At 58.2% G+C, this 27,913-nt stretch overlaps 1 protein-coding gene across 1 annotated transcript; it reads left to right on the top strand.

Annotated features, from left to right (window-relative positions):
• Positions 1–142: 142 nt before the first annotated feature.
• Positions 143–27,913, top strand: SRRM3 (serine/arginine repetitive matrix 3). Its single transcript, XM_027725983.2, has 15 exons — positions 143–307; positions 8,191–8,420; positions 11,581–11,682; positions 14,820–14,954; positions 15,063–15,143; positions 15,520–15,549; positions 15,954–16,022; positions 16,308–16,343; positions 17,036–17,086; positions 17,189–17,293; positions 17,760–17,931; positions 23,474–23,802; positions 24,443–24,670; positions 24,960–25,097; positions 27,123–27,913. Exons 2-15 carry the CDS (start codon positions 8,197–8,199, stop codon positions 27,337–27,339), a joined length of 1,917 nt encoding a protein of 638 aa, XP_027581784.1. The 5' UTR covers positions 143–307; positions 8,191–8,196; the 3' UTR covers positions 27,340–27,913.

The raw sequence follows: 27,913 nt of genomic DNA, 5'->3' as shown, positions 1-27,913 counted from the left end.
GTGTCCCCCGCAGGGCCGGGTGTCCCCGCTCGGCGCGGCTCCCGCTGCAGTGTCGCCCTCCGGCCGGGCGGCGGCGCTGGGCCCCGCGCGGTGCGCGCAGGCGGCGGCGGCGGCGGCGCTCTGTGTCGGGCGGCTCCGCTGCCGGAGCTGTCCAGCACTTCAGCAGGGGCCGCGCCGGGGCCGCGCCGGAGGGGCCGCGACCGCCGCGCCCCCCCGAGCCCACCGCCACCCCCGGCACCCCCGGCACCCCCCGGCGCCGACAGGGACCCCCCTCCTGGGGCCGGACTCAGCGGGGCGGCGGGGCGAGGTGAGGCGCGGCCGGGCCCGGGGCTGCGGGGCCGGCACAGGGCGGGGAGGGGGCGGGTAGGGAGGGGAAGGGGCGTGGGGGGCGGTGGGACCCCGCTGGGCACGGAGGGACGCTGAGAGAGGTGGGTGTGTGGGGAGAAAGGGCTTCCCCCCCCTCCCCATGGGGTTATGCTCGCCGCGGGCAGGGGAGTGAGGACCCCCAGGGATGGGGATTGGGGGTGGGCTGGTCCTGGGGGGGGGTGGGAATTGGGGTCCCCAAAGGGGCACGGGTGGAAAGGATGGTGAGGAGTGCAGCGCCTCGTGGGTGCTGGAGCAGCTGGGGATCCCACGGGGAGGTGTGTAACAGGGGTGTCCCCCCGCGGGGTTTGATGCTTTAGGGGGTCCAAGATGGTGTGAGGAGTCTGGAGATGAGATGCTTTTATGGGGCACGGGGGGTCCAGGGACGTGGATGTGTCAGGTGCTCCCCGGTGCTGGGGGGTGACTGGGAGGCACACACCTCCCTCTCCTCCATGTGGGGAGACACGCTGGAAGGGGGACAGGCGGTGACCCCCAGCAGTGGGGTTTTGTCTGGGAGGGACAGGACAGCGATGAGCCCTCAGCAGGTGCTGGTGCCTTGTGTGGTGCAGGTGGGAGATGAGGCCAAGACAACGGCTCCAAAGTCCCTCTCTCTGCAGCGTGGACCCCCAGGCTGTGCTGGGGAGGGTTTGGCTGATGAGATTTCAAACCCTGCGGGTGTTGTGTGGGGGAAGGAGAGGGGCAAGGCTTGGCAGGGGGAACCCCGGCAGCAGCCCAGCCGCTGGTCTTTTGGGAGTGTTTTGTGCTTCTCCTTCCCAGGACAGGGAGGTTTGTCCCCAGGGATGGCCCTTCAGGGGGCTGGTGGAGAGGAGTCAGGGCATGGCTCAGGTAGCTTTCAGGGGACAGAGGTTCATTCATCCCATCCGGAGAGAGATTTCAGACAGGATGTGTCGCTTCCCTGTGCTCCTGCTGCTGCAGAGGGGTCACCTGGGGGCTGGCAGTGTTTGGGGGTGTCTCAGGCTGATGACAAATGTCAGGGACCTTCTCTGAGGGTGCAGGTGCTTGTGCCCTGGCTGGTCCCTCTGCCCTGGCGTATGGGTTTGTTGCTGGCAGGAGCACAGGGACACCCCCACTGGGGGGGATTTTGGGGACAGGAGCTCACAGTGCTTGTGCCCAAACATCATCATAGCTCTGTCCCCCTCTGCCAGCGTGTTCTCACACAATGCCACCCCCTGTGTCTCACCTGCCTCCCCACTAAATCCCCTCTGGATCCCCCCTGAATCCCACCTGCCTTCCCTTGCCCCAGGACTCATCTTGGCAGCATGTGGAGGGAGAGGTGGGGGGATTTCAGAACCAGAAGTTGGGCAGATTTTAAGGGAGCCTTTGGTCCTTGGTCGCTACTGGGGATGGTGAGCAGGGGGCTTTGCCAGGAAGGCAGAGGAGCCCAGGGCTCTTGGTTGGTTTTGTCCCTGGTGCCAAGAAAATGACGCTTTCCCCCCCGAACAAATGTCTCGTGCCCTGGGGGGCAGATCCAATCATGGGTGGATGTGTGGCTGCAGGTCCTGGGAGGCTGCTGGAAGGGAGAGCAGAGGGTGCCCACTCCACACCTCTTGGCAGGGGTTGCCTGTGGGATGCAGATTTAGTCCTGGCTGCCAGGGGTCTGCCGGATGTGGGGGATCCCCAATCCCCAAAGCCCTTCCTCCTCCTCCTCCTCCTCTTCTTCCCTGTCTTCTAGCTCCCGCTTTCCCCGGCCAGGTGGCCCATGGCTTATATAATGTGCTCAAACCCTGGAATAGCTCCTCCCGTTACACAACCACCCAGCCAGCCATGGGGGGGGGGATGGTGGGGGGGATTCCCAGCTGGATGCTCCCCCTGCACTGGCCATGACCCCCCACACCTGCAGCACTCGGCCCCAGAGTCGTTTGCCGGGATTGTGTCCCCGTTGGGGAAGGTGACCTCATTGTGGCAGTCATCCCCCCGCTCCTCCATGTGCTCAATAATTGCTTTTATTTGTAGTAGTTTTATTACTCTCCCCCTCCCCAGAGTGGTGATGGGCCTTGGAGCTGCCTGTGCCTCCTCCTGACTCCTTGCCCAGCAGAGCAAGTGGCCCCCAGGATGAAAAACCTGGGGGGTGGCTGCTCCCCTTCTCCATCCTCCTTCCTTATTTAACCATCTCTGGGAAAGGTCTGGCAGGGCATCCCCAAGGGATTGAGGAGAGTGTGGCCAGAGGGCCATGGGGCTGGGGGGTCCCATAGGGTTACCCATCACCTGGACCCGCTGCCTCTCCACTCAGCATGAGGGGATTGCTGCCGTCACATGGATATGCTCCTCCTTTCCCTCATCCCTGGCTCAGGAATGGGGTCACTGCAGGGGTCCTGGGGTTGGTTTCCTTTCCCATCGGCTCTCCTCCAGCCAGAGCTGAGAGCAAAGCTTGCTTGGCCTCCCCTGGGAGCCCAAGGGGTTCAGATTGAGGGGGGGTTTGGTCTTTTTGGGGTCAGGAGTAAATCCCAGCTCCTCACCCTCTGTCGTGCCCTTTACTCTGGAGCACCTCCAGGGGAGCTGATGGATCTCTGTGCTCGCACCCCTGTGTGGTGCTTGTCTGGTGTGGGGCTGGTCCCCACCCCTGGCTCCCCCATCCCTACATCCCCAAGCCAGGAAGGAGCCCAGTTGCTTAGCAACTGTTTAGCTTCTCCACAGCCTCCTCATCTATTTTAAAAAATATATATATATATCTGCACAGACGTAGGTATGCACAGGCAGCTGCAGCTCCTGACCCCCCAGCCAGCATCCATATATTCTTTATGAATTGCTTTAAAGTCTGTGAGGTGTCAAATTTTGGCTGGGCAGCCATAGGACAGGATCCCCTCAGCTCAGGGAAATAGGGATGGAGGTGCTGGGATCAACTGTCACCAACCCCTTCCTGCTGCCCCTTTCCATGGGCAGGATCCCTGTGGCTTGGGGCTGGAGGGCAGGGCTAACGAGCCCCAGGTCGGCCGCACTTTTAAAGCCAGATTTGCCTTTTTTCCTCATTCCTGAAGTTCTGACTCATGGTTTTTGGCACTGGAAGGCAGCTCCGGAGAAGGTCAGCCCAATTAATGGCAGTAACTCCGGACTTTTCCTCCTTGTAATTCCAACCGGGTGTTTAGAGGAGGCCGACTGCCTGGCGGTGGTGTTCTGGCATGTTTTGTGTCCTGAAAAAAAGACCTCCCAGCTGTCCCCACGGCCCGGGTAGGGAGCAGCCTGGGCTGGGGCTGTAAATGATTCGGGGACAGGGCTGTGATTTCAGTGGGTAGTGGTGTGTCCTGACGAGATCCTGGCGGGCAGGGGGAACCACGGGGATCACCCCTCTCACCCTGTCTGGAGCGGCTGGAGGGTCCTCACCTCATCTGGGCTGGCCCTGTGTTGAGACTGAGCTCTGGCACACTCAGTGCACGAGTGGTCCAAGGAGCCGCCGTCCTGGGCTCGCCGCCCGCATCCCGTGCCCACATCCCGTGCCCGCATCCCGGCACGCGGGTACTCGCGGCCGCCCTGCCTGGTGCAGCTGGATGTGGCGAGAATTAATGGAGCACCGGCCGGAGGCGGCTTTAATTAGCGCCGAGGCACGGGGAGGGGGGAGGATGCCCAGGGACCGCTGCCGCCTTTCCCCGCCGAGGGAGAGACGCCGGGAGAGCATCCAGGCACCCGGGAGAGCATCCAGTCACTGCCGGCCCTCCGCTGCCAGCCCTGCTCCCCCCGGGAGAGCGGCTCCCTCCGCATTACAGCGGCAGGGCCCTGCGGCGGCTGCTGCCTCAGCGCCGGGGGGCTGTGGGCATGGCTGGGGTGCTGAGCAGGGCCCACGGGGGGATTTGAGCAGAGCCGGCTGGGAAGGGGCTTGTTCTGGGTTGGAAAATAAAAGGGCCAAAGCAGTTCAGTGAGATACCCCACTTTTTCTGCTCGTTTTCCTTGTTTTCTTCTTTCCCTTCGAGCTGGAGCTTCTGAACCCTTGAGCTGGGCAAAGCCCATGTGGGGCAGCCCCAGGGCTGGGACATGGGGACAAACACAATGCGGTGCCACCCCACCAGGTGCCTCGGGGTCACAGCCCACCTGGATGGAAACCAGCAGCCCCAAATCCTGGCAGGATGGAGAGACTGGGCTTTGCACCCCTGGCTGTGTGACAGGGGCACAGTGCGGTCTGTCTGTCCTTTGTCTGTCCTGGTAGTCACTAAGTTGGCACTGCAGGTGCCCAGGTCCTCCACACACCTTGGATGTGATTCAGCATGGCTGGGAAGGGAGGGAGAGACCCAGCATGTGGGATGGTCCCTGGCATGGGATGGGAATGGAGGATGGTGGTGGAAAATGAAGAGGATGGAAAATAGGGATGAGGATGGAGAATGAAAATGGAGATGGAGGTTGGGGCTGGGGGATGGAGATGGTGGCTGGGGGTGGTGAGGAGGAAGGAGATGAGGAAGAGCATGGAGGATGAGTATGAGCACGGAGATTGGGGATGAGAGTGAAGATAGGGATGGAGGATGAGTATGGAGGATGGGGCACCTCTGAACTTTTCCAAAAGCTCTAATCCAGGCAGCAGGAAGTAACTGTGAGCTGAAAAGCTGGTTTGACCTCCCCAGGGTCCAAGGTGGTACATGGGAAGAGGATCAGGATCCCAAAACATGTGGGTGAACAGCTTGTTAATATGAGAAGAGAGGGATTTGCTCAGGAGTTTCCCTAGCAGCTCTAGCCCATAGTGCCAGGGGGTTTGGGCCCTCCTGGGTGGCAGTAAGGGAATTTGGGAAGTGGGGATGGATGCCAGTGACTGTCCCCAGCTACATCCTGCAGCCCTTAGGAGTCCATGGAGACACAGCACTGGCCCCAAGACACCTCCTGTCCCTCTGGGCAAGGCGGCCGGGCAGCAGCTGCCAGTGATTGATGTTTTGTGGGTAATTACTGCAGATAATTAAATATTTAACCATCATCTTTATTATCGGGGTAGCGCCGAGCCAGGCAGGAAAACGCTGCCGTTTGGGCAGGGCCATGCTGGTAAATTTGGGGCTGGCAGAGCCGGGTGGTCCCCGTGTGGTGGCCGATGGATTGAGGTTGTGGTGGTGGTGGTGGTGGTCACTCTGTGTCCCTGAGCTGTCCCTTGCAAGTGCAGGGCATCTCTGGGGTCCTCCTTTGGGGATAGGGAGGGCACAGACCCAGCCTGGGGGACATGGGCTCCCTCTGTCCTGGTGTCTTGTCCCCATTGTCACCAGAGGTGTACGACTGGCTGTGTTTGCCACCCATGGCTGCCCTTGTTTAGAGCTGGGGGGGTTGTGGGTGGTTTTCCCATTCCTTTTTTTTCTTGGCCATGCTGTGGCTGAGGCAGGGGTTGGTGTCAGCTCTCACAGTGGATATTGCTCACAGCTGAGGAGACACCAGGTTGCAACACCATGTCCATCCCCAGACCAGCTCCTCCTTCCTGGCCCCAGTTGAAGGGGGAAATTCTCCAGCCACATCCTTTTCATGGAGCGTTTCCTGGTGAATCTGCATGCTTCCCCTGCCATGCAGCCCTCTCCCACAGGTACCCATCCAGCTGCTGGTTTATCTTCATCTACCTCCCCAGCTCTCTATCTGACACTCTCTCAAGGTTTCTCAGCAATGAATTTATCCACTGCCGGGCTTGGGATAAAATTAATTCCCACCGGGGAAAAGCAAGCAGAGGCTGCTGCGGAAAGCAGCCTCTCTTTCCCCATCTCCTTCCCTGAGCCCCTCTGTGGGGGAAGGTTTCTCAGTGGGGACCTTACCCCATTCTTTAATTTCCTTCCTGGTTTTTGGCTCCATGTCCTGATGGAAGAAAGAGGAAGAGGAGTTCCCAAGCTGTTTTTTTTTTTTCTGCAGCATCTCTCCCTTCTCTGGCCTGGAGCCACCCTGGGTTATGGAATGGTTTGGGACCAGGGGTCCCTCATGGGCAGGGAGGGCTGAGCAGGGCAGCTCTTTGTTGTGGGGCTCGAAATGTAGGTGCTGCAGGCAAGGGGGGACTGAGGGACCTTCCAGTCACTCTAACAGGGACAAGTATCCAGGGATTGCAGAGCCCTGGCTGGCTCCTGCTGCACCAGCAGGATCTCCCCCGTGCCTCTGCAGAAATAAAGGCTGTTGGCTCCCTCTGTATGGTAGTGATGGGGAAAAAAATAAAAGGAAAAAAAGCTTTGTAATTAAGCACTCAGCTGCTGTACTCCCTGGGCAAGCTTGTCAGGAGATAAATGACTGTGTGGGGCAGCCAGTGGCAACGGGAAAGCCAGGGATGTCCCTTGGAGATGCCACGGGGTGGGAGTTGCCTTCCAGCCAGGCTGGGACCTCCACCACCCAGGGGAGGGCTCTGAGGCTTTTTCTCTCCTCAAACTACAGAGAAACATCCTCAGAGCCCCTCACAAGCAATCTGTGTTCCCACCCAGGCTCTATCCCACCTGGCATGGCCATGGAAAGCTCTGAACAGCCTGGTGTCCTGCTGGAATGGCACAGCAGGAGCGGTGAGCCCTCCCTGGGCTCGAAATGGTGCGGATCTGTCCATGGTCCCTCTGTCCTCCCTTCATGCCTGTGCTGGGTTGAGGGATCCCTCCTTCCCATCCTTCTTGGGCAGTGTGTGTCAGCCACCCAAGGGTTGGCTGCTTGCCACAGAGGAGACAATGTGCAGGCAACACCCATCCTTGGAAAAGCCTCTCCAGCAGGTTCCCTGGGAGAGAAACATCCCAGAGAAGTGGCTACTGGCAAAAGCTGCATCTTCAAGCCCAAATCCAGCTTGGAGAGCGAGGCAGGATGCTCTGCCTTCACTCCTGATGGTTTCTCTTTGTGTAGGGCTTTGTAAGAGGTTTGTGCGCCCAGGTGGTGCCTCTGCAGCCTGGCCACGCTGGTAATTCAGGCAGCAGATCTCCAGTGGGATCATCCCATACTGGGAAGAGGGCTGGAGCACTGGGCAGGGGAGCTGGGGCATGGCAGGACAAGGAGAGTGAGGAATGGGTGCTCAGCCATGTGCCGATGGCCCGCGGGCACTGGGACGGGGTTGTGTCTGGTTGATCCAGGAGTTTTGGGAGCATCTCCTCCCCCAGGCTCGGGGAGCATCAGCCAGAGCCTCGGCACGGCAGTGCTGTTTGGGAACAGCTGTCCTCTTCCAAGGGGTTATTTTTGGAGCCAAGTGAGGACACATTGACTGTGGTGGCAGAAGGAGGAGGCAGAGACACGTGAAGGTGAAGGAGCAGGGAGAAGGCAGGCGACCAGAGGCCGGTGGGGATCCTCATCTCCCCTTGCAGCTGGCACCAGGCCATAGTGAAGGGTGCCAGGTCATGAGCAGAGGGTGCCAGGCCATGGCCCAAGGGCATCAGCAGGCATTTGCTGGTTGGGCCAGACATCAGGATGTCCCATGGCTGCATCCGAACCAGCCAGTGCAGCTGCGGAATGCAAGGGGATATCTGAGGTCCATTCCTTTGCTGAGTGGGGACAGTGCCTGGGGTGTCCCCAGAGAGCTGTGAGGATGGTTGCCTATCCCTGCTCCAAACTCACACTGGCTGACAGTGGGGTCTGTGGGGCTCAGAAGGACCCCTGCCCACCTATCCTGCTGCTGCTGTATAGTCCTGGGTCCCACACTTTGCCAGGTTTTTTCCATACAAGGCTGGCAGAACATCCTTCTCTCTTTCCCATGAGTCAGCCCTCTTGGCAGGGTGATGGGAGTAACCTCAGCCTTGCTTTGTGGATGAGGAAACTGAGACAAGGCACAGGAAGATCTCCCAGTCACTGTCCCCACCAACTTGCTTTTGAGACAAATTTTGCCTTCAGGTCCTGGCAGGGTCCCCTTGCCCTCACGGGATGGGAGGGGAACCAGGGCAAGGACCGACCCCTGACTCTTTCTCTCCCTCCCAGGTGATCATGGCTCTCTACAACAATGGGGCCGATGTGCCTTCGCCCCAGGAAGCCTCCAATGGCTTCTCCCAGCCCGGCGCCTCAGGAACGTGGCACAAGGGTGAGGAGGAGGTGCGGCTGGTGGAGCCCAGCATGGTGAAGAAGGCTCACCGGGAAATCCTGGACCACGAGCGCAAGCGGCGGGTGGAGCTGAAGTGCATGGAGCTGCAGGAGATGATGGAGGAGCAGGGGTGAGTGGCGGGGGAACTGGGAATGGGGTCCTTGTGACCCGCTTGCACCTTGTGCTTCCCCTTTAAAAAAATACCTGGATGTGGCAAATGTGCCCATTTGGAAGTAAATCCACTTTTGGGTGAATCGAACAGCTTTGGGGTGAACTGGTGGGTTGGTAGGGGGGAGGGAAATGCCTCCAAGAAACTCAGGCCTAGGAGTGCATCCACACCTATTGGAGGTTGGCCCCTCTGCTTGGAAATCTGGGCTCCCAGCTTGTCATGCAGGGAAAGCTGAGGCAGGAAGGAGGAGCAAAGTTGCTCGTGGTTGTGCAAGTCATCAGTGCCACCCATCCTGTGCCCCCCATGCCTGGGGTGGGAGATGATCTGCCTCTGCCTTTTGTGTTGGGGAGATGAAGGAGATCAGGGGTTTAGTGCCAGGAAAGGCTCTTTTGGTACTTTTTTTTGTCCCACCTTCCTTCTTCTTCCAGTTTTGGGGTTGTAGGACCCCCTCTGTCCTGCCAATGCCACGGCCAGGCACCACAAGCTTCTCCCCAGCCTTTGCTCTCCCCTTGGGAAAGCAAAGGACTGGGGGAATATGCAAGGGGCTGGAGAACATTCCTGCCTGGGTGGGCAGGAGAGGCTGGGGGGCCAGCAAGGAGATTCCCATCCCTACCAGATGGACCCATGGCTATGCTGCTGGCTGCCCCATAGCTCTGGCACCGGTCAAACATCCTGCTCCCCCTGACAACTCACTAAAACCTGATGGATGGAGCAAATTCTTTGGCACATGTGGGTAGATGGGGACTGGTACCAGCTGGGGAGAAGGAAAATGGATTGAGGGAAGGCTTTGCCAAGGCTTTCATTAAGAGTGCAAGCGTGACCTAGAATTAAATTGTCTCACACAGACTGGAATAGTGATTGTGCCTAATTTGTCATTACGGAAATAAATAAGGCTGACCTGGCGCTTTGGGGAGCCCAGAGCCTCCTGTCGGGTTCCCCCACTCTACTAGGGCTCTTACTACTGGTAGTATCATTACTACAGTGGGTAAGAGCAACGCTGCAACTGGTATTGTTGTTATTGCTGTAATTGCTTTGCTGTTATTAAGGCTATTAATAACGATGATGGTGGCGATACGCCAAAATGATAACATAATTACAGTAATAATCTTGGTCAACCTGGTTAATCCTCTCCCTGCTCTTCCCCTCCACGCAGGGGTTCTCTGGGAGGGTTCCATGGGAAGCACTCTGCACCTCCAAGGTTTCTATCTGGCCTGGGAGCTGCATCCTGACCATGGCCTAGGGGGAGTTGTTGACAGGGACAGGGCCCCCGGGATGGATGTGAGTGTCAGCAGAGGGGGTTTTGCAGGGATTTAAGCACTCCCTTGTTTCCTTAAAGGCGGATGGCTCCTCCTGCCTGCACTGTAGCTCGCTCCAGGCTGCCTGCACCGTTATTCCCTGCCTGCAGGCTGGATTCCTTGCCCGGAAAAGAAGTGTCAGCATTTTTTCTTTCTTTCCCAAACCCACTCTATATGTTAAATGCAAAAGCAAAACCCCTTTAACGAGGTTATAAGCAGCACCAGAGGAATGCAGGAGGGAAGGAGCTGGAGAAGGCACTGGAGGTGCTGGGGGGTGCCTCACCCTGGCCTCCCCCCGCAGATTTGCTAAAGGCCCAGCCATGATGGCCCATCTGTCACCTCCTGTTTGGCCTCATGTCCCCTCTCCGAGAGCATCAACCGCATTCTTAATATGCTGCAGCAAATGCTCATCCCGGGCAGACATGTTCCTGCTGCCATGGGCCAGCTGATGGCTGTGGGATGGCCGTGGGATGGCCGTGGGATGGCTGGGATTGGTGTCTCATCCTTGGGGGGTGATCACACCATGCCCAGCTGGGTGCACTGCCATTGAGGCTGTGGGACAGAGCAGCATCTGGGGGTGCTGCCCTGTTTTTGGGGCCCCCCCATGCCCGGGTACAAGGTGAGGGGAAGCAGCCAGGCTGCCTCCTTGCCCTGTTAGCAGCCCTCCTCCTGCGTGGAGTCCGGCTGGGCAATTAATGAGAGCCCTTCAGCGCAAATGAGCTTGTTAATATTAATTCCCCTCTCCTCTCTGTTCCCCTTCATGGGCACTGCGGAGGGGTGGGTGATACCACGTGCCCCTCTGCACCCAGGGCACCCAAGGGCACCCCCAGCATTGTGAGGGGCATTACTGTCCCCAGCATGGGCACTGTGAGGTGCCAGCCTTGGGGACCAGAGGGCTCTGCCAGGCTGTGATACCCAGTTTTCTGGTCTTGTAGCAGCAATACTGATGGAATGTGATGGCAATGGTGGGTCACGACAGCCCTTGTAGAAGGGTGAGAACAAGGGCACACACAGAGCCTGACCCCTTCCCTCCCAGTGTGGCAGCATGGTGGTCACACAGGGTCCCTCTCTCTTTGCCCTGTCCTCAGGGATGATGCCAGGAGCATCATGGGTCTCTCCACGACATCCCTCCATCGGGATGTTTTCAGTCGAGGAAGTTGGGATGTTTGTAGTCAGGGAGGATGTCAGGTGCCCTTGTGCGGCCGTGGGATGCGGCACAGGACCACCCGCCCGGGGCTGTCACCTGTCCCTTCCCAGGGACACCTTGGGGATGGCTGGAGTGCCGTGGTTTGCCGAGTCTGTTCCCAGATGCCAGGGACAAAGTGATTAGTGCCTCTCGTTAATAAGCCTGCAGTGGCCTGAGTCAGCGTTCAGCATTAGCGCAGAGCTGGCTCGGCTGCCGGGCCCCAGCACAGCGCAGGGATGAGAGAGGGAAACTCGTGGTGGGATGGAGATCCTGGGATTGAACCCCTGGCCCTGCTGAGAGGGTGTGGCAGCATGTGCCCAAAGCCTGGGACAGTAATGGGGAATGGCAACCTCATGGTCATCCTCTTCTTTTACCCCTTTCTGACGTCCCTTCCTCTGCCAAGCACTTCTGGGAGGGGCAGGCAGGAGAGAGGAGGGCATAGAGGGTGGTGGCAGGGGGCCAAACAGAGATCCCGCTCTCCTCCAAGCCCTGATGACTGTCACCATACCACATCTCCTTCTGACCAGCCCTTTGGGCCATGTGTCAATCCCCAATGACAAAGGTATGGAGGTCACCAGCAGCTCCGTGGGGAGCCCACGCTCCAGCCATGGCAATCCTGACCATGTCTTTGCCCATCCAGGTACTCCGAAGAGGAGATCCGGCAGAAAGTGGGGACCTTTCGGCAAATGCTGATGGAGAAGGAAGGTGTGCTCACCAGGGAGGACCAGCATGGGCGCCAAATGTGAGTGAGAGAGCTCCCAGTTGGCTCATCTCTGCATCCTTCCTGTCTCTCATCCCAGAGAGGCCTCTCCCGGGTGGCAATGGCTCAGCAGGTTGGCTGCTGTTCTGTAACCCTAGAAATATTACTGTTATCAGTAATAATAATTAATAATAATGATAATAATTTCTGTTGTAAGGGGCCCAGGCTGGACAGGCAGGGCTGAGCCTGCCCCTCCTCTGGACAGACCCAGAGCCTGTGTCTCCATCAGGCTGGTGTAACCCCAAGGAGCCCCAAGAAAGAAGCTTCTCCAAGGAGCTCCTGCCCTGTTCCTCTGCCTTCTAATCATTCTTCATGCTGCCTGGTCCTGGGGGCCTCCATCTGCCCTGAGAGGGGTTTGGAGCTCAGGTTTGGTGTCCAAAGCAGCCCAGCTGCTGCTGGGAACGTGCCAGTTGCTCCTCCTGCCCCACACAGGACTGTCCCCAGCCTCACCAGGGTCCGCCCCGGCTCAACGATGATTTATCTGCACGATGCTTAATGGCCCAGGCAGCGTGGCTGGCCTGGCGTGCACCATCCATCAGCCTGGAAACCAGGTCACTTGGGACAGGAATAGAGAGTGCAGGTTCACTGAATATTAATGCTTCATTAGGGTCAGGAAATCAGGGCGGGGGGGGAAGCAGGGAAGCCGTGGTGGCAGGGAGAGCCTTCCTCACACCAGTCCACTGGCACAGCAGGCAGGGACAGACACAGAGACAGACACATGGACATGGCTCTGCTGTGCCCTGCCCGGGATGGGCTGCATGGCCTTGGGGCAGCGTGAAGCATTCAGAGTCCTTCTCCAGGCAGGAAAAAACCAATGGATGGGGAAAACCAACCCGCCCAGGTCACAGAGCATCAAGCCTGAGGTGTTAACAAGTGGCCTTTGCTGGTGGGGGCAGGAGTCATCTCCAGGGCATCTTCCTGGCAGGCTCGTTGGGGCTGGCATGGTAAGGAGCACCTGGGAAGCTGAGGGTGTGTTATGGTTACCCAGGCAGCCCTGGCTGTCACCTTTACAGGCTTGGTTTTGCAAAACGAAGGGTAATCATTAAAGATTAGCCCCAGGGCTATAAATAATAGTGCTGAGCTGGAAGGAGCAGTCTCACAGCAAAGGATTGCTTGGAGGAGAGCAAAGCCGGAGGCGCTTGAAGGAGGATGGCAGGAGCTGGGTTCAAAGGAGGTGGCTCTTCAAGCAGCAGGAGGATGTCCTGGGTGTCAAAGGTCTCTGGGAGATCAAGAGGTTGGACAAGGGAGTTAAATAAGCTTTAAATAAGGAGCCTCATCCCTTGTGGTGGCTGGGAGAGTGCTCAGCAGAACATCTCGTGGGCTGGTCCTGCTCCAGCACCTCTCTGGGCTTTTACAGCTCGGTCCTTGGCTGCCGGGGCTGTGAGTCTCAACCAGCTGATCTCATTTCAAAGCTGAGGTGAGAGCTCAGCATCATCTGCATAACTCCCCAGGGGAGACTGAGGCACTGAGCAAAAGCCATGACCACCTGAGTCCCTGGCTTTGCTCTCTGCACTCTCCCAGCTCCCGTCTCCATGTGCACAGCCCGGTGATACAGCCCAGTCCCCAAGGAGAACTGCTTGATGGACAGGCTGGTGGGATTACAGACAAAGGCAAGCGTGTGCCGGGCAGGGAGGGATAATTGGAGCAGCACAAGCTGGTCTTGAGCCGCTGAGCACAGCTAATGGGTGAGATGCTGGCAGCAGGCTCTGGTGTGGAGCACTGCCTGCTCGCAGAGCAGAGACATACAGGGAATTATCCCCGCTCGCTTCTCTCTTTTCCTCCTTCCCCCCCACTTCCCATGGTTGGGTGGGTGTTTGAAAGGCTGCTCCTGCCCTTGGGGCATGGCCAAAGCAGGAGTCACTTGGAGAGGACCCAGAAAGCCATGGCTGCAGTGCAGAGGGGAGCCCGAGACCCGCTTGAGCGATCGCCTGTGATTAGGAGGAGGGTGCCTCGTGCGTAGTTTCGCTCCAAGACATTTTTAATTGGGTTAAACAGCCCGTGGCCTGCCTGTGGCCAAGGATGCCAACACGTGCTGCTCTCAGATTTGGTCTGGGGCTGAGGGCATCCATTCACTCAGGCAGTGTCCAGGCTGCCAAGGGACTGATGCTGCGGGGGCTGCACTTCTCCACCAGTGTCCCTGGCTGCACACCTCCAGGATGGGAGGGGTGGAGCAGCACATCAGGTTTCCGAGGGCAAATCTCCCTTGGGAAGCAAACACCTGGGCTGGTTTGGTGCTGAGCACCCTCCAGGCATGGCCCCATCCATTACGGTTCCCTCCAGAGCATCTGGATGGCCACATCCCTCCCTGGGTGACATGTCCTACATCCCCCCAAGAGCAAAGGAGAGGCTCCCTGTGGGGTTTGATGCTGCTCCTGGATGGCACAGCTGGACCAGGGAGGTGGAGATAACAGGGAGAGATTGGGCAGGGGCTCCTAGGACCCTCCTAGTCCAGCTGCCAGACCTCTGCCAAGCCCTGCCCACAGCCCCAGTAGTCAGTGGCAACCTCACGCTGGTTTCCATGGCAGTGGGAAAAATTAATGCTGATGAAGTCACTCAGGAGGGAGAGGAGACCCTGATGGCTCAAGGTATGATGCCCCCCCCCCTCACCTGGCCAGGTGGGGACATCAACCATCAGCTGCCTGAAGCTCCTGTGCTGAGCAGGTGGCACCCTGGGGCACCAGCCTCAAAGCCCAGATTATCCTGGGCAGCTCCCAGCTGAGTTCCCAAGTTTCCTGCCAGCTCCTCTTACCCTTATCCAACCCACCTGGGCCGATCCAGCCTCCAGCTCAGCCCCAGCACTTGGGCAATCACAAAAGGGGCTCCCAACGCTGCCGAGGCTGGATCCTGCAAGGAGAAGGTGGCCCGAGCCTCGTGGTGTCCCTGTGCCAGCCCTGTGGGGATCTCTGGAGTCCCAGGAAGACCATGAGAAGACCCCCACCACGGGGCTTTGCTGTGTGGGGACCTCAAGGGATGTGACCAAGTCCCCTGGGGATGCTGTGTTGGAGGGGATGTCCCCCAGCCGCTGCAGCTGCATTGGGGCTGCCCTAGGCTTCCCCCCAGCCGGTGGAAGACAGGGAATGGGGATCCCCGAATTAATCCCGCGCTTCCTCCTTTGGCAGCGTGATAGAAAACCACCACGGGGCGGACGGGGAGGAGTACGCGGTGGAGTATCCCGACTACGGCGAGGGCTGCCTGCTGCAGTGCGACTGCTCGGCCGAGTGCTACCGCGAGGACAGCGGCCACCGCGAGTACAGGTCCGCGGGGATTTCGGGAATCGGGCGTGCACGGTATTCCCGTGCAGGGATACAGAGGCCAGGGAGCTGGTCCCTTCTTCCCCCGACCCTGCATGCTGTCTCCCACAGGCTGAAAAGGCGCTCGAGTAGCTCTACTTCTCCTCCCCCCAAGAAGAAAAAGAAGAAGAAATCAGGTCACCGCCGGAGCCGGTGAGTCCCCGGCTGTCCCTGCGCTGTCCCCTCTCCCAGGAGGGCAGCTCTGCTCCCAGCTCAGCCTTTCCCCAGGCTCTGACGGGGCAAGTTCTCCCACTTTGGTGGTCAGTGCCCCTCCAAATATGCACCCTTAAGAGGTGCAATGCATCCGCATGTGCTGATATTGCAACACGCACACGTGTGCACACACCTCCTGCATGCACTGGTCCGTGTGGGGAAGGAGCTGGCTGCTGCAGGGCACAGCACCGGGCAGGATTTGGCTCTGTGAAGGGTCTGGCTCCACCTACCCCCTGGTCCCCTCCCTGGCTAGCACTGGCTGCCTGAGAAGATGCTGTCCCTAATGTCCCTTTTTTCTCTGCCTTTCCCATGGCAGCAAAAAGAGGAAACCTGGCTCGGAGCGCAGGTGAGTGTTCACTGGGCTGGGTGGGCTGTGAGGTTCCTGCTGGGATTGCAAGCCCAGGGGCATGGGCTGGCCTCCACAACCCACTGTCCCCCTCTGAAATCCCAGTGGGAATTGGTCACTTTGTCTCCTGCTGGAGGCTGTGGAGCCCACGAGGTGGCAATGAGACACAGCAGGATTTGAGCAGTCTGGCATCAAAGGCATCCAGAGCCCTTCTGCCAGAAGTCCCTTTCTGTCACCAACCCCAAATCCCCCAGGAAATAACTCCCATGAGATGTTTGTGCATCCCGTGGGATGGTCCAGGGAAGTGTGGGGGGGGGGGCATTGGGAGTGGGACTCCCCTGGGCCACAGGGATGGGGCTGGGGAGTCCCTTGCTCGTCCCTCAAGGGCACCCACTTCCCCCCAGCTGTGACAGCTCTTCACCCATCCGCAAGGAAAAGAAAAAGAAGACTGGAAAGAAACACAGACGTGACAGGTAGGATGGACACCGTGGCAGGCTGGGGACACCAGGCATGACTGGGGACCATGGGGCTGTTTGGTGACTGCCCAAGCCCTTGGGCTGGGGTGGGATTGAGGCATGGATAGGGATGGATGCTGATGACTCTTTATGAAGCCATCACCGCTTCACAGCTGCTGTCACCTGCCCAACTCAGCAGCCCATCTTGGGGCAACACCCTTGTCCTTGTCCCCATCCCTTGGGGCTGCCCAGCTGACCAGGTCAGTGTGTCTCCTTCACCTCTGCCTCTTCTTCATCCCTCAGATCTGAGTCAGGGTCACGGAAGAAGAGAAGACACAGGTAAGAGTGACGTCTGCCGGGAGCCACCCCACTGCCACCGGTGCTGGCTGTCAGCTTCCTCTACCAGAGACCCCCTGTTCCCTGCCTTCCTGCTGTCCCCCTCCCCTCTGCTCACAGTGATGGACCCCCTCATCCCATGGCTGGACACTGCTGTGTGTCTTCCACCCTTGGGCATAGCACAGGGCCACTCTGGGTGACTGTGGGGTCCCACATGGCCCCTAATGTCCCCTAGGGAAGAAAAGGGGATTCCAGGCAGCCATGGCCAGGACAAACCCTGGCTGTTGCCCTACTCTGCAGATGCCTTCTGGCAGCACTGCTGTTCTAGGGTGAAAGAAGTGAAAAACAGACAAAGGGTGTCTGGGAAAGCAGAGGGTCTCAGAGGGGACTGATGTAGGATGAGACAAGTATAGGGTGACAACGGGCCCAAGCCCAGAGGATGCTGAGCAGAGCCAGGCCCCCCCTTCCCACTGCCACCCGCTCCTGCCTGGCCTCACCAGTGGGCACCTGACCCCCATGGTCCTCCCAGAGCCATCTGGGATCCCCACTGTGCTTTGAATCTCAATGAATTCCAGCTCCAGACCATGCAGGTTCTTCCTCTCGCTCCTCCTGCGGCCTCGGTGCCTCTGGGGGAGGCTGGGGAAGCCACCCCCAGGTGCTGCCTCTGCTCCTGAAATTTCCAGCTCTTCCCACAGGTCCCGAAGCCCCAAGAACAAACGGAAAGAGAAAAACAAAGAGCGCAAGAGGTGAGGGGCCGGGACGGCGGGGGGAGCGGGGTGCTGTGCCCCCCCTGCGTGCCCCAGGAGCGACTCAGCCTCCCCCCGCGGCCCCGGCCGCCCTCTCCGCAGGTCCCGCAGCGAGTCCCCGGCCTGGCGCTCGCACCGGCGCAGCTCCTGCAGCTCCCACAGCGCCTCCCTCTCCTCCGACGACAGCGGTTCCAAATCCCCCGGCAGGTAGGGACAGCCCGGGACAGCCCACGACCAACAGCCCCCCAGTTTCGGCGGTGTGGGCTGGAGGGCAGGGACAGAGATGTCTGTGTGGTGGGCACCCCGATGTGGTGGAGGGCAGGAGGTGGGTGGCAGAGGTGTCCCAGGGATGGGGACCTTTGTGGAGGTGGGTGGCAGAGGTATCCCGGGGATGAGGACAGGAGGAGGGTGGCAGATGTGTCCCGAGGATGAGAACCCTTTTGGGGAGATGGAGGGGAACAGGATGGTGCTGCAGAACCTCTGGAGGGTTTGGGAGAATCTCAGGCGGGGGTCCAATTTTTGAGTAGAGAAAGCACAAAACACCAATTCTCACCCCATTTCTGGCTTTGGCGAAGCCTGCCCCGCAGCCTGGGCTGTTCTGCCGGGCCGGGCGGAGGGCAGTGCCGAGCTCGGGGACGGGGGTGCCGGCGGCTCACGGTGCTGTGCCCCACAGGCTGAGCCCCAAGCGCCGGCAGGATGGTCCCAAAGGCAGCAGCGCTCGCTCCAGCCGCAGCCCGTCCTCGCCCTCGCCCCAGCGCTCGGCCTCGCCGCACCAGAACGGGCACAAGGGCAGCGCCCAGAACGGCCGCCACAGCCACGGCGCCCCGCTCCCGGAGCCCTCGGATGTACGTAGGCTTTTCTTGGATCACTCTTCGCTTCCCTCCCCTCCTCCCTCCACAGGACTGCCCCCCTGCTCTCCTCTCCGCTCCTTCCCCACTCGCTCGGCTCCCCGCCCTGCCCAGCCGGGGCACACGGGGGAGATGCACTCACCAACTCTGCACTGGGTGCACGGTCTCTCTGGGGGAGCCAGCCCGTCATCTCGGGGCAAGGATCAGGGCAGCCAACAAATCATCCCTCCCCCAAAGCCGCACATTACCCTGCAGATGTCACCCCCGAGACGATGGCTTGGCAGGCCAACGACACTGCCAGGGTCACCACTGGGCTTAGCACCTACCTGAGATTGAGCCCAGACAGCCAAGAAATGGGTACAGCTGGAAAATTCGTTTCCCCACCAGCCCAAACCCTCCCCAGTGCCAAGGGGCTGACACCAATGCTCAGGACTCCAATACCCAGTCTGGCCAGGGTAGTGTTCGGAGGGGATTTGGTGCTGGATGCTCAGATTTTAGGGTCCCCATGGCAGGTGACATTGGAGCTAAGTGTCCCTGGCTCTGCCTCATTGTCCTGGGATGTCCCAATGAAACCTGGGGGGCTACTCCAATGCTGAGTGGAAAACCCTAATCCCGTGGGACAGAGGGACAGTCCCAGTTTAACCAGTGCCAGGATGGCAAGGAACCTGCTTTGGCTAATAGGGACTGGAGGCAGAGCTGACTGAAGGCAGTGTGCTGCATGACTCCACTACTGGGGGGCACACAGGTCCCCACTCACCTCAGGGAACTTCATTCCCATGGTGAGGTGCTGTGGGGACACTGCCAGGCTGGCAGCACCCTGTGCTGACACCCCAACACCTGCAGGGCCAGGGGCACCCCGGAAAATGGGGCCAGGAGCCCCCCGCCCCATACCCACCTCCCCTTTACCCTCCCCAGCCCAGCACCCCCCAGCAGCACCCAGCACCCAGCCCATCTCTTGGAGCACCTCTCTGCTTTCTTCTTTCCTGTGGTTTTGGCTGGGGTGTGGGGGGGTTCGGGAGCCCCCCAGGCACCCGGCTCGCCCCGCTCTCCCCCTGCCCACCCCCCAGCACCGCCCAGGCCGACGAGCTCCCTTGGCTCTCTGACACCAGCGGGACTTTTCTCCAACAACTTTCTCTCTTTCTCTCTTTCTCTCTCTCTCTCTCTTCTTTCTCTCTCTGGTTTCTACTTTTTATTTTTTTTTCTTTTTAATCCCATCTGTGTTTTTCTTTAGCCTCCCATTTGAAAAAAACCCAAACGGTAATATACACTTCCATTTCTTGCTCAGCAGAAGCAGGGATGAGGGGGAGGGAAGGGCAATGAAACGTGCTTTTTTTTTTTCCCGCCCCCTTGTTTTAGTTTCCTTTCTCATGATTTCTTTTCTTTTCCCTTGTGATGTACAGAAATGCAAACGATATATATTTCTCTTATTTTCATTTTTCCCCCCCGTCGTCGTCGTGTTGTTCTAGAATTTTTTGCTTTTGTGTGTGTTAATGTGGAGAAGAAAAAAAAAAAACAAACAACAAACCCAAACCCAAAAACCAGATGTGTTTTCTAAATATTTACGACCACTGAACATTGTATTTCCATTTTCTATATTTTGAACAAGGAATTTAAAAGGGAAGAGAACCCAGCAGGCCTCCACTGCAAAAGAAATGGGCTTGTTTCCATCTCATGGAGCGAATTGCCCTTTTCCTCCTCAGATTGGCTACTGTCCCGTGTCCTCAGCTGGATCCTGCTGCTGTGGGGATGGTTTTCCTCCCTGGCTGCAGGATGAGGCTGCTGGGTGCTGGGTTATCCGAGCACCCCACAGTCATCCCACACCCAAGTACCCATATCCTGCATCCCGGCAGGACGGATGCTGAGCATCCTTGGTACCCAGCTCCTTTCCCATCTCCTGCAGACCCCCAAAAGCTCAGCCCATCCCCCAGATGAGCTGTGTCCCCCCTCAGCACCCCCAGAGCTACCGGGAGCAAGGGGTGCCCCGGGGCGCTGCACGGTGTTACCTTCCCTTTTAAATACCCAGTCCTGTCTCCATCCATCCCTGCTGCCTTCCCAGCCTTCCTCCTGGGTCTCTCCTCCTCCTCCTCCTTGCCCACACGCACCCTCCAGCCCCTCTTTCTCTCCGGTTTTCTTTGGGCCAACACAACCCAACATCCCTCGCCGTGTCCCACCTCCATCCATCGCCTTCCCTGCATGTTATCCGGGACTTTGCCATGTTATAGAGTGACTTTTTAAGACTGAACTGCAGCCGGGTTACAGACACCAGCCAGCAACTTCCCCCGTGGCCACCCCGCTCGGCGGCCGGCCACAGCCTTTCCATTGAAAAGCAAACAAAAAAACTAACAAACAAACAAACAAACAAACAAAATTAAAAGCTAAAGAGACCGAATTTAAAAAATAATTTAAAAAAATTCTAAGCAGAGCAAACGGGATTAGCCGAGGGGTCTGGATCGCCGTACTAAAGAGTCCTTGTCTTTTTCCCATTCTGCCCTCCAAATGTGGAGATTATTGTTTTCTTTTTTTATTATTGCATTCCTGTCACTGCCAATTCCAAAGGTAGGTATTTCGTCCACCTCTGCACGTTCACTTCTGCAGATGAGCCTGTTGAAAAGCACCGTAGCTTGATTTAATGTTATTTTCTCTTTCTTTCTGACTTTCTTTCTCTTTCTTTCTCGCTCTCCTTCTCTGTCTCTCTTTCATTTTGTCTCTTTTTGGTGGCTATATATGATTTTTTTGTTTTTGATTTGTATGGTTTTCCCCAGTTAGCTGCAAAGCCATGCTCTTCTCTTAAGTTCTTATTTTGTATATTTTTTTTTGCCCTGTCCACGTAATATTTTTTCTTTCTTCCCCCCTTTTCTCTTCCCCGTCTCCTCGTGCTGTCGGTAGAATGCATTTCTGTGTCTTTCAGCCCTCCGAATTTGTGTTCGTTTCCATGCAGGGGCTGCTCCCTTCGAGTCCCCCCTTAGTGGCCCAGTAACGAAGGCAAACGTAATTAGTGAGAAATAGAGGCAGTGGCCAGGGGTGGGAGTGGGCACAGGGGGGTTTGGATTGAATGGATGGGGCAAAACCTGAGAAATTTGGGGAGATGTGTGGGTTTAACCCCTCTTTGGGTCGTGATGGGGGAAAAAAACCCAGCTCAGGAAAAATACTGGGAGGCTGCAATGGGGAAAGGTTGAAGTCTTCATCTGTGGAGAGGCAGGTCCAGGGCATCGCATTCCCCAGGAGCAGGGGATGGCATCCCAGCCCTGGATGTCCCATCCCCACAAGTGCCCAGTGTGTGTTTTCCCTTTTGGGCTGAGTCTTTGCCGATTTGGGTTTATTTGGGATGCTTTTACTGTCGTTGCCTTCCTGCACCCCTGGGCAGGAGACTGCAGGGTTTGGGTGGGAGCCCCACACCCCACAGCATGGCCAACTGGCACCAAAATGCTGCCCTGGGAAAGAGGAAAGCCCTTTCTTTCTCTCTTCATCTTCCTCTTCTTCTACTTCATCTTCTCTGCTTTTATTTTCCTCTGCCGGGACACGGGGCTGGGAAAGAGCTCAGCTGAACCCCCCCTGTTCTTTCCCCCCTCACTGCAGCCATTGCAACAGCAACAGATTTTTTAAAAAAATCCAAATCCTCTCATTTTGGCTCCAGCTTGCTGCTCTGTGGCTGGAGGGGTTGGCTTATCCATGGGGACAAGGAGGTGGGGTGTGGAGCAATCTGGGATGCTCAGGGATGCAAATGGTCTTGCGACCCTTTCGCAGCATCTTTGTGGTGGTCCCCAGAATCCCACCCCTTCACCCTTCCTGCTTGTTTTTGGGGGAGAAAAGTGGTGTCTAGGACACAGTGTAGAGAGAACTTCATCCTCGAGGATTCACCAGAAGTATTTGGGGCATGGGGATGGCAAGGAATTGGGGTCAGCGGCCCTGGGTGTGGTGGCACAATCCTGGCACCACCCCAATCCCCTGAACCCTCTTCAATCCCCTCGGCTGGACTCCCTGTGCAGGATTCACCCTTTCAGGGATACTCAGGGACCTGGTGTTGGGCTGTGGCTGGGGAAAGGAGACCCTAAAGCCTGGGGTTTGCCAGCTTGGTCAGGACTGGTGGTGCAGGAGCTGTTTCCACCCATCTTTTTGGTTTAGTGATGTTTGCAAAGATGGGGAAAACACCCAGGCAGCATTTGTGGCTCAGAGGATCTCGGATATTTGGGGGCCCCAGAGCCAGACAAAACCCCCTCAGCTCTTGGTGAGAGCCTGGCTCGGGGCTTGGCCACGGTGGTGGCCCAGGGTTTTCCCTCCCTGTAGGAGAAGCGAGTTGGTTTGTTTTATTTCTCCTCTCTCTGGCTCTGTCTCTGTCTCTCCTCCTTCTCTCGCTCTTTCTTTCTCTCTTGCATTTTTGTGAATCTAATGATGCACTTATATTGCCCCGCTTTTCCCTTCTCTTCATACCTTACCTACTAAAGGAGGAAATGCCACTTTTTTGGTAAGTGGATGTTAACCAAGAGGGACTTAAAAAAAAAAAAAGCATATAATGGAAAAAAATAAAAAAAAAAAGGAAGCAGAAAGCAAAGTCTGTGTTGAGTGCTGATGAGGACTTAGCAGTTCCCTGCAGAGTCACAGCTAACAGCTCAATGCGTGTCCCAGGAAGAGCTCAGAGACATTCGTTTATCTCAGTAACGAGGACATTTGTGAAGTTTTGCTTTGTTTTTTATTTATTTATTTTTATTTATTTATTTATTTATTTATTTGATTTGATTTGGATGGTTTTTCTTCTTTCTTTTTTCTGTTGTTTTTTTTTTTTTGCCTTCTCGTCCCCGGCCCCCCTCCCCTGCCTTGCCCTCCATTGTCGCTCTGTGCCGTTTTTTCCTCGTTTCTGGATTTGTTTTAAGCCGAAAGCCGTACTATCGATAAAAACTACACGTATCGGAACATATATCTCTATATATGTGCATGCCTCTGTGTGAGCAGACCCCATCACCTCCAGCCCTCTTTGGTTCGACCCCTTCCCCTCGGCTCAGTCTGATTTACTCTCCCCCACCGCCCCTCTTCCCTCCTCTCATCTTTTCTTTTCCCTGCCCCCGTTTTCCTCCCTTCGTTTGGGTTTTACCCCTCTTTTCCCTCCCCCTTTCTTGGTGGGGGCGGGCGGGCACCAGGGTTTGCTTTATCCCTTCTCCAGGTGTTTTTTTTTTGGGGGGGGGGTTGTTTCTTTCCCTTCAAGCTCTCCCTCCCTGACGACTTGGGGGTTTTCTTGGATTTATTTATTTTCCTCCCATCCCGCCCTTTCCTTTGGGTTTTTTATTACGATTTGAGTTGAGTTATATTTTTTTGGCGTTTTGCATGCGGAGGTTTGCATGACCCACGTTGTTGAGGGCGAGAGGAAGGTGCAGAGTAGCGTCTGTGTAGCCTGCCTTATGCGATGTGCATTGACGTTGTGATCTGCGCCCCCGGCCCGGCGCCCCCCGTTAAAATCCCCTTTCTCCTTCTTTCTTCTCTTCTTCCCCCCCCTTCCTCCTTTCCCTCCTTCTCTCTCTCTCTCTCTCTCTCTCTCCCCCTCTGCCAGAGGCCGGCCTCGGCGTCCCCCTCTCCGCGGGCTCACGGCAGGACGGAGCCGCTTTCCCCCCGCGCCCGGGGGGGCCGACACGGTGCCCGCAGCCCCCGGTCGCCCACGCCGGAGCGGGGCAAGCACGGCCACCGGCATCGCTCCCGCAGTGCCTCGCCGCCCTCCCGACACCGCGGCCAGAGCAAGGGGCGGCCCCCGGCCCCCCGGGAGCCCCCGCCGGCTCCTCTCAGCCCGCCCGGCTACAGCAGTGACTCGGAGGGCTCGGCGGGATCACAGCCCTACCACCCGCCGGCCGGCCCCGACAGGAACCACGGCGCACACGGGAAGAAGTAAGCGAAGAACCCCGGGGTGGGATCGTGTGATCACTGATGGGATATGAGAGCTGGGTTGTGGTATTTGAGGTGCAGCCCCACGCGGGCACCTTGAGTCCATCCAAGGGAAGCTCTGGGGTGTGAGCTGGGGACCTGGGCTGGGTTGGGATGCTCAGGGGATGGGGATGGAGATGGGAATGGGGACAGGGATGGGGACAGGAATTGGGACAGACATGGTATAATGATCGGGATGGGGGAGGAGGAGGAAGTGGATCTGGAAAAAAATAAATAAATTTGAGTTTGGGTTAGGATTATTGAACGGGGGTTAGGTTGTGGATGGGGACAGGAACAGAGATAGGGAAGAGCCACAGTGGGTCAGTGCTAGCTCACTGTGGGAAGGATCATCCCTGCAAGGGTTTATGCCAGTTTGAAAGGCAGCGCCTGGATGGCTGTGCGGAATTACAGCATCCCACAGGACGCAGGATCCCAAGTGCATGAGCACCACACGCTTTATAACCAGAGATGTAGCCCAGCCAAAAACTGGCGTCATGTAGGTGTGCCCACTGTTCTCTGTGGGAACCTGGGATCTCTGGCTCCCATGGGGATATCCTGCCAGCCAGGATGAGACATGAGGCAGTGCTGGGATCTGCCTTCACAGGGTGAAGGAGAGGCACCACCGGGGCCGGCCCAACAGCAGCTCGGAGTCGTCGGCCAAGCACTCCCGGCACACGTCGGAGCGCAGGAAGAGCCCCTCGCCCAGCCCGGGCCAGCGCAGCAGCTCCTGGAGCTCCAGTGGCTCTCTCTCCAAATCCCGCTCCCGCTCCCGGGAGAAGAGAGCAGGACGCAGCCGCTCCCGATCACCCTCGCCGAAAAAACCCGCCAGCAGGTCAGACCCAGGGGGGACTTCAGCCCAGGGGACACCAGAGGTGCCATGAGTGGGCCCAGGGGACACCATGGGTGCCATCAGTGGGCTCAGGGAGCATCTGCGGCTCATGGTGGTCCCAGCTCTCCTGGGGTTTGGGGAGGGGTCTCAGGTCGTTGCTGATGGCACTGGAAGCGCCAGCTCCAGGTGGCAGTGTCAGCTGCCGCAGGGAGCTGCTCTCACAGGGTGTCCCTGGATCCCACCCGGGATCCCAGCCTGCTCCCTGACATTCCTCCTCCTCCTCGGGGTGTAGAGAGAAGGACAACGAGCCCCGAACACGTCACGGTGATCCCGATCCCACCCGCGCCCGGCGCCGCTCCAGGAGCTACTCCCCAATCAGGAAGAGGAGACGTGACTCCCCCAGCTTCATGGAGCCCAGGAGGATCACGAGGTGGGTCCTGGCACGTGGCAAAGGCTCTGCCATGTCCATTGGCACATCCCAGGGCTGAGCTCTGCCATCAGCCAGCCCCAAAGAGCGTGTGGGTGGGGGGATGGACAGGCAACAGATGGATGGATGGACAGATGGATGGATGGATGAATGAATGGATGGATGGATGGATAGATAGATGGATGAATGGATGCATGGCTGGCTGGCTGGATGGACAGACAGATATACATATGGATAGATGGATGTACAAACGGATGGGTGGATGGATGGATGAATGAGTGGGTGGACGGGTGAGTGGGTGGTTGGATAGGTGGATGGATGGACAGACCTGCAGATGGATGGATTGGCGGACGGATGGACAAAAGGATGAGCAGCTCTGCTGATGGACAGATAACCCTGAGGGTGACCGGGTGAATCAGCTGGCCCAGACAGCTGGATAACCAGACTGCCTCCAATACTATGACCTTCTGATCTCTTCCTATTTCAAGGCATGAAAACAGGAATTAATTTTAATCCGGCTGTGCATATTCCAGAAAGACGCACATCCGCAATCACATCTCTCCTCTGCCCTCCGAAAGTCGATTTCTCCTCCTTGGGATCCTATTGCCTCAGGATCCCAAGCTGTAAGACAGGCAATATTTCTGTGCCAGACAAAACACTGTGTGCATATGTAGCACCTCGTTAACATGCAGCGCTGGCAGCAGGGCCGTGCCGAGCCGAGATTACCTCCTTCCTGACCTATTTGTCTCTCCTGCTATCAGCTGGGAGATCAGGGGGCTGGATTTTCAGAAATCAGCTCTGCCTCACTGTGGGAGGGATTTTGTTTTGCCTGGGCTGGACTGGAGTTGTCAGGAGAGAGGACAGGAGCAATACTGCAGAGCCCATGGGTTAGGGCTCCCTGCAGCTCTTCCCTGGAAAGAAAATGGTCTGGGAAATCTGCTCCCAGCCAGAGGAAGGTTTTTCCCAGCCCGGGTACCACTGTTTGGTTTTCCATCCCTCCTGCTCCATCCTGGTTTTGCCAGGATGTCCCCAGGGAGATGGCAGGGCTCAGTTGGAGGACACAGCCTGCAATCCCTGTGAGGACTGTCCCCCCCATCCCTGCCATTATCCCTGGCATGGATGGGGATGGCAGACCCAAATCTGCTTGGGATTCAGGAGGAGCAGAGCCATTCCTACAAGGCCTAGAGGATGCTGTGGGGAAGGGGCAGCTGGGGAAACAGCCCCAGCCCCCCTTGCCTGCCCCATAGTCCAGCCAGAACCCCCAGGGCTTTTCCTTGCCCTCCTGCCCTGCCCCCAGTTCCCATCATCCCCCCCCACCACCACCACATGGTCCTACCTCAGTGATGCCAACCTCTCCTTTTCCATTTCATCCCAAGGTCCCTCTCGGAGAGCATCGCCGCCAGCCTGGCTCCCAGGGTAACCTCCCCCCTTCCTCCTCCTCTTCCTCCTCCTCCTCTTCCTCCCAGACCCCTCTATGTCTCCTCACACCTTAGGATGCCCTTGGCACCCGGTTGCCTTCAGGCCGTGCCTGTGGCTCTCTGGTCCCACTAACACCAGGCCGGGAGAGGGGGCAAGGGGCTGACTCCTGATGTCTCTGCCCCCCGTGGCCTCCATTCCCACTGCCCCCGTGCTTCCCGTGTCTCTCCTCTCGCTCCGGCGCCGGCGGGGCCGCAGCTCGCCTCCCGCTAATCCCGAACGTCTCTTTTTCAGCAGCTTTCAATCTTTGGTGTCTGGGAAACACAAAGGCCACATTAACCTGCTCACTTTCTGCCCTCGACGCTGCCTAATCCAGGACTAACACCCCGGGGGGCGGGGGGCGGGGGGGAGCTGGGAAGGAGGAAGGGGATGGATGGAGGGGGAGGTGACGTCGGGTGGCCACATCCTGACGCCCCGCAACCGGTCTGAGCCTGGTCGCGGGGATGCTCGGCTTCCCTGGGTGGATGCTTGGCCGTGCCGGAGGTCCAGTGCTGGACCCCCTCCCCGAGCTGCCGCCGGGGGCCTCACTCAGATCCCTTTTTCCATTTGCAGTGCTCGCAAGCGTCCCATCCCCTACTACCGGCCCAGCCCCTCGTCCTCCAGCTCGCTGAGCACCTACTCGTACAGCCGGAGCCGCAGCCGCAGCTACGACAGCTACAGCTCCAGCCGCAGCCGCAGCCGGACTCGCAGCCCCCCCAGCCGCTCCCGCAGCCCCAGCCGCAGCCCCAGCTACAACAGCCGCAGCAGCTCGGAGAGCGCCGGCTTCTGAGCCCCCCCGGCACCCCAGCTCTGCCCCCTCCATGCCTCCTGCGCCCCCAGAAGGGACGGGACCACCGGGGAGGTGGAAAAGAGCCGGGGGATGCTAAGGACAGACCTTGGCGGCGGGGGAAAGCGCCGACGGAAACTGGAAGGGGTCCTTGCGTCGCCCATGGAAGGGGCGGTTCCCTCCCCGCTCCGGGGTGTTTTGGGGGTCGGGATGGGGAAGGGGAGGATGTCTTCTTATTTCTGCGAGTGCCGGGGCGGGGTCGGGTGGGGTGGGCGAACACAGAGCGAGGGAACAAACTCTCAGCAGAGACTTTGGGGCGAGTGGGTAGGGGTGGCTCGGGGCCTCCCGGGACCCCTCCCTGTGCTTTTTTGGGTTGGTTTGACTGTTTTTTAGCACAAGAATATCCCGGGGAGGAGGGTGGGGGGGCGTGGCAGGCTCAGCTGGAAGGTGTAATGCCAACCAGAGGTGAGCCCCTGCTTTTCCCCATTGGAAGTGTCCCCACAGTGTCCTGGGGGCACCGTAAAACACTTTGGGGTTCCCCCAGACCTGAGAACATGCCGAGCCATGGATGAACAAA

Source organism: Pipra filicauda, unplaced genomic scaffold (genome assembly GCF_003945595.2).
Source record: "Pipra filicauda isolate LSUMZ 115617 unplaced genomic scaffold, ASM394559v2 scaffold71_size5581439_pilon, whole genome shotgun sequence".
NCBI lineage: Eukaryota > Metazoa > Chordata > Aves > Passeriformes > Pipridae > Pipra > Pipra filicauda.
This window is presented reverse-complemented; position numbering and strand designations above follow the sequence as displayed.